Source organism: Caretta caretta, chromosome 1, assembly GCF_965140235.1.
Source record: "Caretta caretta isolate rCarCar2 chromosome 1, rCarCar1.hap1, whole genome shotgun sequence".
In the NCBI taxonomy this organism is placed as follows: Eukaryota; Metazoa; Chordata; order Testudines; family Cheloniidae; genus Caretta; species Caretta caretta.
The window spans coordinates 48,959,146-48,973,195 of record NC_134206.1 but is presented as its reverse complement, the minus strand read 5'-3'; the positions used below and the strand labels follow the sequence as shown (position 1 = coordinate 48,973,195).

At 42.0% G+C, this 14,050-nt stretch overlaps 1 protein-coding gene and 1 long non-coding RNA gene across 3 annotated transcripts in view; one reads left to right on the top strand and one right to left on the bottom strand.

Annotated features, from left to right (window-relative positions):
• The window catches only part of BRCA2 (BRCA2 DNA repair associated), a 102,125-nt gene that overhangs the window by 36,452 nt on the left and 51,623 nt on the right, over nt 1–14,050 (bottom strand). For both annotated transcript variants that reach the window (XM_048847162.2, XM_048847168.2), the window contains exons 16-19: nt 9,015–9,202; nt 6,464–6,634; nt 5,801–6,155; nt 4,954–5,109 (exon numbers count right to left, since the gene is read on the bottom strand). In XM_048847162.2, the coding sequence (XP_048703119.2) occupies nt 4,954–5,109; nt 5,801–6,155; nt 6,464–6,634; nt 9,015–9,202 (870 nt within the window). The remainder of the gene's footprint in view (nt 1–4,953; nt 5,110–5,800; nt 6,156–6,463; nt 6,635–9,014; nt 9,203–14,050) is intronic.
• On the top strand, nt 9,096–13,220 carry LOC142071916 (uncharacterized). Its single transcript, XR_012668154.1, has 3 exons — nt 9,096–9,216; nt 12,100–12,186; nt 12,888–13,220. It is a non-coding gene; the product is annotated as an uncharacterized LOC142071916 (long non-coding RNA).

Here is a 14,050-nt window from a genome sequence, read left to right as displayed (position 1 = left end):
GGGCTGTAGCTTAGCTGAGATGACAGCTACAAAAAACAGTAACTCTATCTCTGTTGCAGTTTAAAAGTGAGGGAGGAGTCAAAGACTGAAAGCAATAGTACAAATGTTTACTCATGAAGGACTGTTTGAAGAAACTGGACCTCTGAAAGGAACCATGACAACAGAAGTGCCTAGCATTATTAATGTGAAAGATGCCAGAGAGGACAAAGAGTATAGGTTGGACGCAAGGGACAGCTTTGTTTTATCTCAGAGAGAATTATTTGCAAGAAAACTAGCAAAACAAAAGGAAATGATAATAGGAAACTTCTTAGCTGAAGTTTGCTCTTTCTGCTAGCAACTGTTCCCACAATTCTGAGATATATGAATGGTTTCCCTCCTCTCTGCAGTTCCAGTGGTGATTAAAACATTGTAACATAGCCTGTGCTGACCACATTCCTTTCTCTGGCTTGCTGCCAGACTATTCATCCCAAAACTGCGTAAGAACTCTTCGAATATTAGTAACAATTTTAGAGCCAACCTGGAAACTACATACACTACATTCACTGGTTCACAAACTAGAGATATAAAAATTAAATTTGTCCATTGGCTAATAAGCCATACAGGAAGAGTAGAATTATGGAAGATGCTGCTAAACAGAAAGAAAATTATTGGATAAGAAACTCTCCATTTTGCAGCCAACTGTCTCCCACATTTCTGAGACACATGGAAAGTAGCAAGCAATGCACATAAGTAGAAAGGGATATAGAAAGACTAAGACAGGGAAGTCTCCCCTTGAAATTAAATGCCAAAATGGGAACTATTTCTGGATCACTACATGCAGCACCTTCTCTTCCAAAGGAGATCCCTGCAAAGGACAGAAATTCCGCCTTATAGAATCTAACAAAAGTTGTTAATAGAGGACCTTGTTGCTGCTCTGCAGATTTCCTCAGTGGAAGCTTAAGCTTTTTCTGCCCAGGATGTTGTGATAGTTCTTGTAGACATTAATCTGATGCCTTGTATTGCTCCACCTGCATAACTGGCCAGGAATAGCTTGGATCCTTGAAGCCTTTGACAGTGGGCTTGTAGTCCTTTCTCAAGATACCATGTGGGCAGAGGAGGAACTGCTTTGTTTAAATGCACTGTCCACCACTATGTCACCCACTTCCTCTCCAAATAGGGCAGTGCCTGTGAATTTGGATGAACACAGCATTTGTTTGTAGTGGGCATCTGCCATCCATAAGCACAATCACATTTGGTACCTAGCTGTTAACTGGATGCGATGGCCATGGCTGAGAATCTCACACCATCCACTGAGGTATCTGCCACAAAGGCTGTTGTTAGGGATATTTTCTTAACGGTAGATGAAGTCAGGTTGGTCCTTGTTGTCCAGGGTGTTTGGGTCATCCAGCTAGGACATGGGGATGGCTCTTGCAAAGGAGACAGTGACCAAGGTCAGTGAGGGCAACCGAGGAAGACTCAAAATCCCTTTGAGGATGATTTTCACCTTACTATCAGTAGTATCTTTGGGAATCCCATTTGGTTAGTATTATCATATCTTTTGCTAATGCCATTGTAGCATCTACAATGTGATGGCATTTTTTGGCTCTTGCAGCTTGTAGTATCTAAGTGCATGTCTGCTGATACGCTTATGCTTTTGAGGAGTATTCCATTTATCACTGATCATATCTTCAAAAGAAGAATACAATGGGATTGCTTTTTCAGGCAGAGACTTGCCTGGCAGGTACTTGCCTTTGGGCTTCCCATCAGGTATCTGCTCTGGATGCGAGATGCAACCTTTCCATGCATTTTTTTCCATGCTCTGCTCAGAGCCTGAATCAGAAAGCTCTCCCATCCTGAGTACATGTGGTGAAGCCTGAGCCAGAGGTCTTAGATTTCTTGTAATTTTTTTCTTTCCCTTTTTATATTTGTTTGACCACTAGGAGTGTCTGTCTCTCTCGTGTCCTTTTTATCAAAAACCTTGAGGCCTCTCAAGTTCTACCTCTGCATCATCCTCAACAAGGTCCCCTTTTGCCACAATTCCTGGGTTAACTGCCTTTCTGTTCCTTTTGTGGTCTCCTCCAGGGCACCTGTTTAAGGTCTCAGGCCTCTAGCCGCCATCTCTCTATAGGCAGGATTTCATGTTCCTCTTCCCTCCAGACCGGAGTGTTACAGTTACAGTCCCCTTACAATTCACTGTGCTTATCCCAACAGTCTGACTTTAGTTTAGCACTTGCAGTTCTGCTCTCTCCTAAGGGCTATGACAATATTTACCAGCGACCAACCAGCCTAGTACATTTATTTAGGACAAAAGCATTACAGAGGGAACAGATAAAATAAACTGCCTACACACATGCTAAGCTTACTGTCTGTTATCCACTTTCCACATGGAGACCCTAGTAGGTTTTCAAAATCCTTCAAACCCTTCAAGCAGGATTTTTCACTTTTGTTTAAAATATCATGTCAGTTTGTAGATCAAGAGAAGGAGTGAGTCAGTTCAGGATGCTCCTTTTGTTATAAAGCTTGTTTTTTTGGCTGCTGGGCTTCTTGAAGCTGATCGGAACCAGTACATGCTATTCCTCCAGTTGGTGATACTTCTCTGGAGTTGTGTGCCTTTCCAGGATTTTGCAGTAATTACTCCCCAGTGAATTTTAGTTCCTGGAGGAAGATCTGTAACCCTCCTCCCATGGAGCCAGAATACGATCCGTAGCTCACAGCAATACATATTGGTGCAAAAGTCTATGAATATTCCATCTGCCCATAGTGTCTTGCACAACTCAGTCTTGCAGTAATAGAATCATAGAAGATTAAGGTTGGAAGAGACCTCAGGAGGTCATCTACTCCAACCCCCTGCTCAAAGCAGGACCAACCCCAAATCAATCAGCCCAGCCAGGGCTTTGTCAGGCTGGGCCTTAAAAACCTCTAAGGATGGAGAATCCACCACCTCCCTAGGTAACCCATTCCAGTGCGTCACCACCCTCCTAGTGAAATAGTGTTTCCTAATATCCAACCTAGACCTCCTCCATGGCAACTTGAGCCCACTGCTACTTATTCTGTCATCTGCCACCAATGAGAACAGACAAGCTCCATCCTCTTTGGAACCCCCCTTCAGGTAGTTGAAGGCTGCTTACAAATCGCTCCTCACTCTTCTCTTCTGCAGACTAAATAAGCTTAATAAGTTCCCTCAGCCTCTCCTCGTAAGTCATGTGCCCCAGCACCCTTATAATTTCCGTTGCCCTCCACTGGACTCTCTCAATTTTTCCACATCCTTTCTGTAGTGGGGGGCCCTAAAATGGACGCAATACTCCACATGTGGCCTCATGAGTGCCGAATAGAGGGGAATAATCACTTCCCTCAATCTGCTGGCAGTGCTCCTACTAATACACCCCAATATGCCGTTAGCCTTCTTGGCAACAAGGGCGCACTGTTGACTCATATCCAGCTTCTCGTCCACTGCAATCCCGAGGTCCTTTTCTGCAGAATTGCCACTTAGCCAGTCGGTCCCCAACCGGTAGCAGTGCATGGGATTCTTCCATTCTAAGTGCAGGACTCTTGTTGAACCTCATCAGATTTCTTTTGGCCCAATCCTCCAATTTGTCTAGATCAGTCTTTTGAAGTTTCCATGCTATCAATGTCTCATATCTGTATACCATCCCACTACCTGTGAGAATCCACTGATTCATGTAGGGGAGAAGAGGAGCGGTGTAGAAGGCCTGCTTTATTTCTCCCGTGGAACTGAAGATCCATTTCAGTATCTTGGGGGAAATGATAAACACAGTGTCCTTTAAGGAGTCTTTTCCTTCTGGGCTGGGTCTTTTGTGAAATTTACCTCCCTTAGCTGGCTGGATGGTGCTGGTCTCATCCTTAGACTCTCTCCCTGAGATGATCAGAAACATCAGATTATTCTCTGTTGGAGTTGCCATTCCTCAGGGGAGGGGTGTCCAAACATGTTGGTCTGACTTTCAGCCCGATGCACTAGCAGCGCGAAGGTTGATTGGATGAGAACAGACATGACATAATTTGCCTTCTGATAAGCCTGTAAGAGCTGCCTCACATATGACACCACCACTTTGGTTTAGCTCTGTGGTTCATGGTAAAATTCAGCCATGTCTGAGACAGGAGCAGAGGCAAGGAAGTGCTGCAGCAGTAGATCCAGGTGGCTGAAACCACCACACTGCTAAATACCCAATCTAGAAGACAAACAGGAGGAAGAAGGGGTAAAAGTTGCTTGCTACTATCCCAAAAATGTATAAAAATAAAGCTTGCAAAGAAAATGGTCAGGAGCCATGCAAACTGCCACTAGTTTCTGCTGAAGAAGTTGAAGTTCTGCCATCAAGCTGTAGAAGGGGGTGTGGCCAGCACTGGTTGTGCTACAAAATTATTGAGAGGAGTGCGATCAGTATTGTGGGAGATGCTGGCCTGCAGAAGGAAGCATGTATCTGAATATTAAAAAATTCCATCTGAATTTCTGGTGGTGTTTAAAATGACTCTGTTCTATTTTATAAACATTCACAACTTATTTTCACTGAAATTTAAAAATATAATGATAATAGGTCACATAGTGATGCAACCAACTCAGGCAAGACAAGCAGCAATCCTAACAATGCTCCTTAATTTTTAACTTCTATGCTGTGGTGCTGTATGCTACAAACTGAACCCAACTGGTCTGGTTTGTTTTGCTTTAAGCTGAAAGGTTGTTCATCAACATTTTTCCTCAGCTCACTCTCAAACAAGTCTCCCACTTTAAAAATTACAACGTTCTGAAACTCTGTTACTCCAGGCTCTGAGGAGCCAAAAGTAAAGCTGATTAGAGGATAATGGGCATAAACTGAAATAGTTGGTACACTGAGGTATACACTCCTCTTGAAGTGTTAAGTCAAGTGCAGACATAATGAAACGAGAATCTATTCCATTAGTATTTCACAAATGATACATCATCTTATTAAACATTTTAGCCCAAAAGTATTCATACGGTACCTGAATAGGATAAGCTCTTTGAATAACTATATCAATACACCCAACAGTACCACCTTCACTGAAAAGTGATGACAAGGGCAAAGGAAAAGGTCTGGGATCCTGATGAAATCCTAGTTTGGCATGCCACCAAGCACGTCGAGTACCATTAGCTGAAATCTGAGTAAATTAAAAGTGTTTTTCAGTGAAAATACCACACAAACAGACCAAAAAGATCAGCAAGTAATTTAATTTAGTGGGAAAACTCTCAATCTAAAATGTTCTTATTTGTGAAACTGAACATATTAAGGGTTTTCCAACTTTTTCATAGTGTGAACCACATCTGAATAGAGAGATATGCAAACTGATGGCCTCATGTATTTTAGTGAATAGTGAGTGTCCATGAGACCTAACAGACTTATTACTTCATACCAGAATAGAAAGCTCCTCAAATAAAAATATTTCGCACATCTCATACCCCAGAAACAACTTGTGTCCCAAATTCTCCTCTCTCCTTCAAAATCGTTCCCCAAAACCTACTTTTTTCATCCCCCTCCCAAACGTCTCATATTCTTGAGCGATTTAGTACCAAATTTTTTTAAAAAGCATTTAAAGAACACGTCAACATGTAGTAACTTGATACAACTTTGCTATATAAAAATGTTCCTTCATTTCCTACCTCTCTCGTATAATATCCTCTATCCCTCTGTCATGTCATGGCCCATCAAATCTAGACTGCAAATTCTTTCTGACAGAGAATATATTTTTTATCTGTCTGTAAAGCACCATCTACACCTATGGCACTGCCGAGATAACTACCATCACCCTCAAAATGCACATCTAATCAAGTTAAAGTAATACTTAATTTCACCTTTAACATAAGAGAGTCTGGAGTTTCCAACGGTGTGCACGCATCTTGAGAGCCCACAAGTTCTGCTCCATGTACTATGATCTTCTGACCAACAGTCAGCCTTCTTCCATGTAACAGTGCTTGGAGAGGAGGATCCAAGAGAGCCCTAATCCCATACCACCCATCTGTAACTTCAATCACTGCTGCTTTTTTTTTGCTTTCCACAATGTTTTTATTACTACAGATATCAGGCATGTTTTCATTTAATGATATGATTTTAGAAACACACAATATGAGTGTTTTTGCAGCTGTATCATCTCTCTCCACTATTTTTTTGATAGCTGATCGCTGACTTTTATCAATTTCCAAATCATATCTACAAAAAAAAAAAAAAAAAAGGAACAATGCATTTACAAAACACTTGAAAATATACAGTGTCTAAGATATTTTCTTTTAAATTAAACAGTGATTAACTATAACTAACCAATCTATATGAAAAAGTCCCCTTAGCAGAAACTGGAACTTCTATTTATTTTTGCAAATATTTATGACATATTTTAAGTATCAAAGGGATGAAGTTAAACACAAGCATTAAAACAGATTCATAAAGATAAAACTGATGTGTGCAAAATTCACAAAACTTACAGTGCAGCAAAAACCTTACATATACTGCTGTACACTTACCTATATTTTAACTGAAGTAGCACTCTTTCTGGTGTCAAACACCTATTAGCAAACTCCTGTGGAAAAGAGATTTCCATAGCTGCCAATTTCCATACAATCCATCTATAGTGGTTGTAGACCCAGTCTTCAGTAATTAGCTTTGGATCCACACCAGGTACATCACAGAGTGCCCTGTATACAAATTTTTATAATATTAAACTGAACACCATTTTAAGTTTTTCAAATTTGTATTTTCAATAATATTTTAATCTGTTATATTAGTACTTTGGTACTTGATATAGGAATACATCTAAGGGTGCATGTACTGGAAAATTACTGATAAAATACATATTTTAATATATCTATTTATTGAGAAATCAGGAATGGGAACTGAATCAGAAAATATGAAAAATGTTGACAAGAAAATAAAATATTTAAAAAATCTTTCTAAAATAATCAAAACCAAATGTGCAGTGTTTTGCTTCATATGATGTCTTTTGGGTTGTAACTAATTTGCAAAATGGCCAGTAGCAAGGTAACATATAACTGATTTATAAAAGTGCACAGTAGAGTTACACTACATGTGTATATTTTGCTTTTAATTGATCTTTAGAAGGGGACTGCAAATGGGTAGGGATAGCGAGTGTGGAGGAAAGAGATATGTTTGCCTCCTTTTTGTTTCTTATCCTTCTTAGCCAATATCATGTATATTTACAAAATGTTTTGTATTTAGGCTAAGTTGTATAACTATGAACTGGATTCCCAGAATGCTTTGTACCAATGCTAAGATTTTTTGTGGAAATTTACTTTCTATCAGAAGTTATATGTTCTGTTAAGGAATGTTACATATAAATTGTGTGCTGGGAGAGAAAACAGTTCATTTCTTTACTGTCTAAACCTACTTTACCGTCTACTAATATCTGGAATGTTATTGTGTACGGTTGGTACAAATATCTTTGTATCCTGAAAATATAGGTATGAAACTAGATAAGAAAAAAGGAGTAAGGTATATTTAATATTCTACTATTCTTGTAATAAACAAGTGGACTATAAATATAAGTCAAATTAAGCTCACACTTTGGGACAGACTGAACTGCTGCAATACTGTTCCCCTGAAACAGGTAATGTATAAACCCTTCTGTGCTGATCTATCTGATTAATAAATTGATTGAGCCATGTGATGTGACATTTTGCTAATTGATAATCTAAACCAAACCACTAACGATGTATATTAAAAAAGCCTTAAACAGCATTTCCCCCCCTCAAATAAGAAAAGTTAGAATTTTTTTCCGCTAGTTGTTTTCCTTAGTAATTTTAGGAATGACTTGTCTCCCCATTTTTGTTTGTTTGTTTGTTTGGTAGACTCCTTGGACAACTCACAGTTGAGGATAAAGGGCTTTTAGTCTTTCATCTGAAGAGCAGGGGTGTTAAATCCTTAAGAGAACTTTTCAACCAAGTGTTTTAATAAGATAGGTGTTAATAAAAAACTCACAAATTTTTAATCCGAATAAAAATGAGAAAATGAAACCAAACTAGCTGAGAGGGATCATCTCCATGTCATAATCTTGCCAACAGTGAAATTATCCAGAGGCTTCCAGAGTGGACAAGCTCTGAATTTCTAATGTAGAAACAAAAATCCTTCAGACCTTTCTTATAACTTCAAAAAGCTGCCAAAAAGGTATGAATGAAAACCGGACCCACTGAAATCAACAGGAGTTTTACCATTGACCTTTGTAGAGTCAGGATCTCACTCTATAAATCCAACTTCCCTTTGCAAGGGAAGATAAAGTAATAATTGAACTGGAATATTTGCCAGTTCTCTCACCCATCATGCAAAAAAACAAAAAAAACCCCCTTCCCCTTAACCCCACCTGAAAAATGTCAAAAGATATCAATCAAAAGATTCAGCAGGCTTCCAGGCTACATGAGTCTTGAAAATCCCTCCAAAAATATTCTCCTGATTTTAATATAAGCCAACCTTCTATATTTCTATTTGCAGATCACCACAGTGGAGAAATGGACAGATGACCCATTAATGCACATATTAAACCTCCCATAAATACAAAGGCTTAAAATATTCTTATGTACAATGACATAAGTAGACTAAAATGTGCATTAATGACCTGTAGTAAGAGGGTAGCTACCATCTTATAAACACTTACTGTGTCTAGTAGTTTTATCATAGGGCAGAGGTTCCCAAACTTGGTTTGCAGCTTGTTCAGGGTAAGCCCCTGGTGGGCCGCGAGACGCTTTGTTTACCTGAGCGTCCACAGGTACGGCTACTTGCAACTCCCAGTGGCTGCGGTTCACCATTCCCGGCCAATGGGAGCTGTGGGAAGCAGCGCGGGACAGGCCACTACTTCCCGCAGCTCCTTTTGGGCAGGAACGGTGAACCATGGCCACTGGGAGCTGCGAGTGGCCGTACTTGCGGACGCTCAGGTAAACAAAGTGTCTCGCAACCTGCCAGGGACTTACCCTGAACAAGTAGCCAACCAAGTTTGGGAACCCCTGTCATAGGGTAATAATATGTAGTAATTTAGGAATAATTTTTTCCTCAAACTCATAATCAAACCTGTAAAATTCTTCTTTCCCTGCCTTTCCCTCATCAGTAGGTATAAGCCATCCTCCATCAGCAAGCTGTATTCCATGTCCAGCCAGTAAATACTCCTTACTGAAAAAATCCTGGATGAGAAACTGGAAAGATTCTGCATTTACGCTGTTAACTTTTATGCAGTGCTTCGAAACACCATACATGTGCAGCTGTAAATGATCAGGTGAGAGACAGCAAAGTAAGAAAAACTATCCAATACAACAAGCATTTCAGCAACCAGACAATTCTTCTTGTTAAATACAGAGTTATTGTAAAACATCTCCTTTAAATGTGTGCAGTTCTCATCTGCCAGGGAAAACTAATATGTAATCCAAGCAGAGAGGAGGAACTCCTAACAATATTAATTGGAAGTTGAAGCTAGACAAATTCAAATTAGAAATAAGATGCAAATATTTCACAGTGAGGGTAATTAACTATTGAAGAGGAGATTACTCACCTGTGCAAAAACTGACCATCTTCAAGATTAGTGTCCCTGTGGGTGCTCCACTGTAGGTGTCAGTGTGCCCCTGCGCCATTGTTTGGAGATTTTTACAGCAGTACCCGTATCGGCCGCACATGCGTGGAGCCTGCCTCACATACCAGTCTTGTCTTAAAAGTGCGCATGCGCGGCCGAACTCCTCAGATCCTTCTCTACAATGGAGGCCGCCCAGCTCCAACGTAGAGGGGAGGTGGGTGGGGGTGGAGACCCACAGGGACACTCATCTTGAAGAACGTCAGTTACTGCACAAGTGAGTAACCTCCTCTTCTTCTTCGAGAGGTGTCCCTGTGGGTGTTCCACTGTAAGTGACTGAAAAGCAGTATCTCTCAAGGAGGTAGGGACTTCGAATCTGGAAGGAATGCAATAGATAGAACAGCTCTGCCCACACGCGTATTGGTGATGGGTCCCTGTGTAAGAGCATAATGTTTTGCAAACGTATTTTCAAAAGCTCAAATGGCAGTTCCGGAAATGTCCTTAAAGGGGGATGTTCTGTAGACAGGCCACTGAGGCCGCCATGGATCTGATGGAGTGAGTCGTGATAAAGTTAGGAGGGGTCACGTTCTGTAGTTGATAACAGAGACAAATGCAACTCGAGATCCAGTTGGAAAGTCAGTGGTTAGAGATAAATGAGCCCTTAGGGAGTTCTGCAATGGGGACGAATAGCTTGTCGGAACGTATAAAGGTTTTAGTCCTGTCAAAGTAGAAGGACAAAGCTCTGTGCATGCCCAAAGGGTGCATCATAGATTCAAAGGAATTTGCATGTGGTTTTGGGAAAGGTAGGGAGATGGATAGGCTCATTGACATGGAAAGATGAGTGCACCTTTGGGGAATTTTGGGGAGTAAGCGTAGGGTGACTTTGTCCTTAAAAATATGGTGCATGGCAAATCTGCCATGAGTGATGCAATTTCTCCTGAGCGTCTCACACAGGCAAATCGCTACCAGAAATGCAGTTTTCATAGAGAGATGTAGAAGGGAACATGTGGCTAAGGGTTCAAATGGTTTTGGGTTAGGCATGTTAAGACTAAGGGGAGGTCCCAAGATGGATTAGGCGGTTTGATGTGTGGGTATAAGGTTTGGGGTCCTTAAGGAATCACTTAGTAATGGGATGAGCAAAGATAGTCCTATCGTCGATGGCATCATAGAACATTGTAATTGTGGCCAAGTGGAGTTTGATGGGACTCAGGGAGAGTCCAGATAATTTAATCTCTAATAGATAGTCAAGGATTAGCGGGAGAGGCACGGAAAAAAGGAGCAGTGTTTGTGACAGCCCACCAGTGTGTAAATCTTGTTCAGTTATAAAGGCAGGTGGTGCATGTAGAATTTGTTGTGCTACGAAGGAATACATTTGAATCTGCCCCGAGCAAGTTCGCTTGGCATGAGAGAACCATGAAGGAGCCAAACCTTGAAGTGTAACATGGTTAAACTGGAGTGGAGTAGTAGACCCTGTTGTTGGGACAAGAGATTCGGGCGGAGGGTAGCGGGATGGATGCAGAAAGTGACATCTTGGTAAGGAAAGGGTATCATGCCTGTCTGGGCCATGTGGGGCTATCATTATGACCCTGGCTTGGTGTGTTCGTATTTTTATCAATAATTTGTGTATGAGTGGCATCAGGGAAATGCATACATTAGGTCGGTGTTCCATGGGAACACGAACGCATCCCTCGAGGAGTGTTTGCCTAGTCCTGCTCTGGAACAAAATCTTGAGCATTTCTTGTTTGCTGCAGTTGCAAAAAGCTCTGTGGTTGGGTATCCCCATGCGTGGAATATGTCTAGTACTATATCCTCATTTAGTTCCCATTCGTGGTCTATGGGAAATCTTCTGCGGAAGTCGTCGCGGTGGTATTGAGAGAGCCAGGTAAGTATGCAGCTGATATTCAGACATTGTGTCTGAGACACCAGTTCCATCATTTCATTGCTTCTGTACAAAGGGAGTGGGATCACGCCCCCACCCCCCTTTGCCTGTTTACATAGAAGATGTAGGCAATGTTGTCGGTCATTATCCTGACATGTCGGTTTTGTATGAAAGGAGACATTGGAGACAGGCATTGCATATCGTTCAGAGTTCTAGACGTTGATGTGAAGGGACGTCTCGGCCGGAGACAAAAGACCCTGGGTAGTGTATTGGGGCATGTGTACTCCCTATACCATAAGGGATGCATCTGTAGTTAAGACAACCGATGGGACGTCCTGTAGAAAGGGGACCTGTAGCAAAGGTTGTGAGGCAATGTCCACCGATGGAGAGAGTCCTAGACTCTGGGAGGTATGTATAAAAGTTTGTTCAGACCATGGACATTCGGGCTGTAGACAGTGGAATCCAGCTTTGGAAACACCTCATGAAGAGGCGAGTGTTCCTGACTACAAAACTGCAAGAGGCCATGGGGCCTTGGAGTTGTAGGCAAGCTCGTGCAGGCACTTGTGGACTGTTGCACAGCTTGGGAACGAAAAGGTTGATAGTGTTATAAAGGTGGAGTGGGAGAGATGCTATTCGTTTGCATGAGTCGAAATGTGCTGCTATGAACTCCAGTTGTTGGGTGGGAGTGAGTGAAAATTTTCTTTGCTCATTCGCAGGCCAAGAGCATGGAAACATTGGACTGTCCATTGTGTGGACTGAATGGCTTCTTGGAGGGTCCAGGCTTTGAAAAGGCAGTTGTCGAGGTAAGTAAAAATTATGATTCTCTGCCTTCTGAGATGAGCTGCTATGACTGTGAGGAGTTTGGAAAAGACACAAGGTGCAGTCGAGAGGCCGAAAGGTAGGACCGTGTACTGGTAGTGTTGTGAGCCCAGAACGAAGAGAATAAAACCTCTGTGGGCAGGATGTATGGTCACAGGAACATAAGCATCCTGCAGGTCGAGGGCTGAAAATCCAATCTCCGTGCTCCAGTGCTGGAATTATGGTTGCAAGTCACCATTTTTTAAAAAAATTTTATTTAACGAATTTATTGAGGCATCTGAGGTCGAGAATGGGTCGCCATCCCCCAGTTTTCTTTTGTTTTAAAAAGTACTGGGAGTAGAACCCTTTTCCTCTGTGTTGGTCAGGCGCTGGTTGTACTGCTCCTAATTGGAGGAGGTGATGCACCTCTTGGTGGAGCAGTTGTATGTGAGAGGGGTCCCCGAAAAGGGACTGGGGGGGGGAAAATGAGCACGAAGTAGGGATGATGTTTTCTATACTGTTGCTCACATCTTCAAATTTGCTATCAGTGGGAGGGGGTTGACATGGAGCCGATGAATTGGTGTGGCGACATTGATATCTTGGTCACGGACATTGTTGTTCATATGGTCTATGACTTTGTTGAGCATACAAGGGTAGCATGGATGTTGATAAGGTTGGTATCTATATTGTCTCTTCCTATTTGCAGGGGTTTGGATACCGAGAGACCATAATGTCGCTCTTGAGTCCTTCATGGAGTGAAGCACATCATTGGTGTTACTGGCAAATAGTTTTTCACCACCGAAAAGGAGATCTTCTATGGTATTCTGAACCTTGCAAGGAAAAGATGATGATGAAAGCCATGAAGCTCGACACATCACGACTGCTGTAGCAGTGGACCTCGCAGCTGTGTTAGCAACATCAAGCGCAGTTTGTAGTGCAGTACGGGAGATGATTTGTCCGTCAGAGACTATGGCTTTAAACTGTTTGTTTTTTCCCCACCTCTGGAATGTCATAAATAAAGTCCATGAGTTTCTCATAATTTTTGTGGTCATATTTTGCCAGAACGGCCGCATAATTAGATATCCAGAATTGTAATGTGGACGAAGCATACACTTTACAACGAAGCAGGTCCAGCCTTTTACTGTCTTTATCAGTTGGGGTAGACCTGGGAACTGGGTTAGCTACCTCTACCACCAATGTCTTTGGCGCTGGGTGAGTAAAAAGGAACTCAGACCCTTTGGAAGGAATAAAATATTTCCAGTAAGCTCGCTTACAGGTAGGTCTGCTAGTAGCCAGAGTTTGCCATATGGTTTTGGCAGGATCCATAATGGCTGGATTTATAGGTAAGGCAATCTTGGATGTGGAGGAAGGTTGCAGGATGTCAGTCAACTCATGCTGGTTTTCAGAAAACTTCCTCCAGATTAATCCTCAATTCATTGGCGACTCTTTTGAAGAGATCTTGAAATTTTAAGAAATCATCCAACAGTGTTGGTGGGGAGACAGTATAGCCTCATCCTGTGTGGATACAGGCTCCACAAGGGTTGGGGAAGCATGTGTAGTGTGTTCATCAAAGTGTGGAGTAAGAGCTTGTTCTCTCTCATTCATAGCCGTATGCACTGGTGTATGCAAGGTGGCATTGCTCCTATTTTTGGCATCTTGGCGATCATAGTGGTGCTCATGGACCCCATATTGCCACTGACAGGGGAAAAGGCATAGGTGGTGCCATCCATGGGTTTATATACCAGGGCGGGAGGTCTTTGATGAACGAAGACCTAGATTTTCTGTGAGCAGTGCTGATTTGGCTCTGTGACTGGGAGAACTGGTATGGTGAAAAGTCTCCCTGCACTATGGCTTCCTCATCACTAGAAA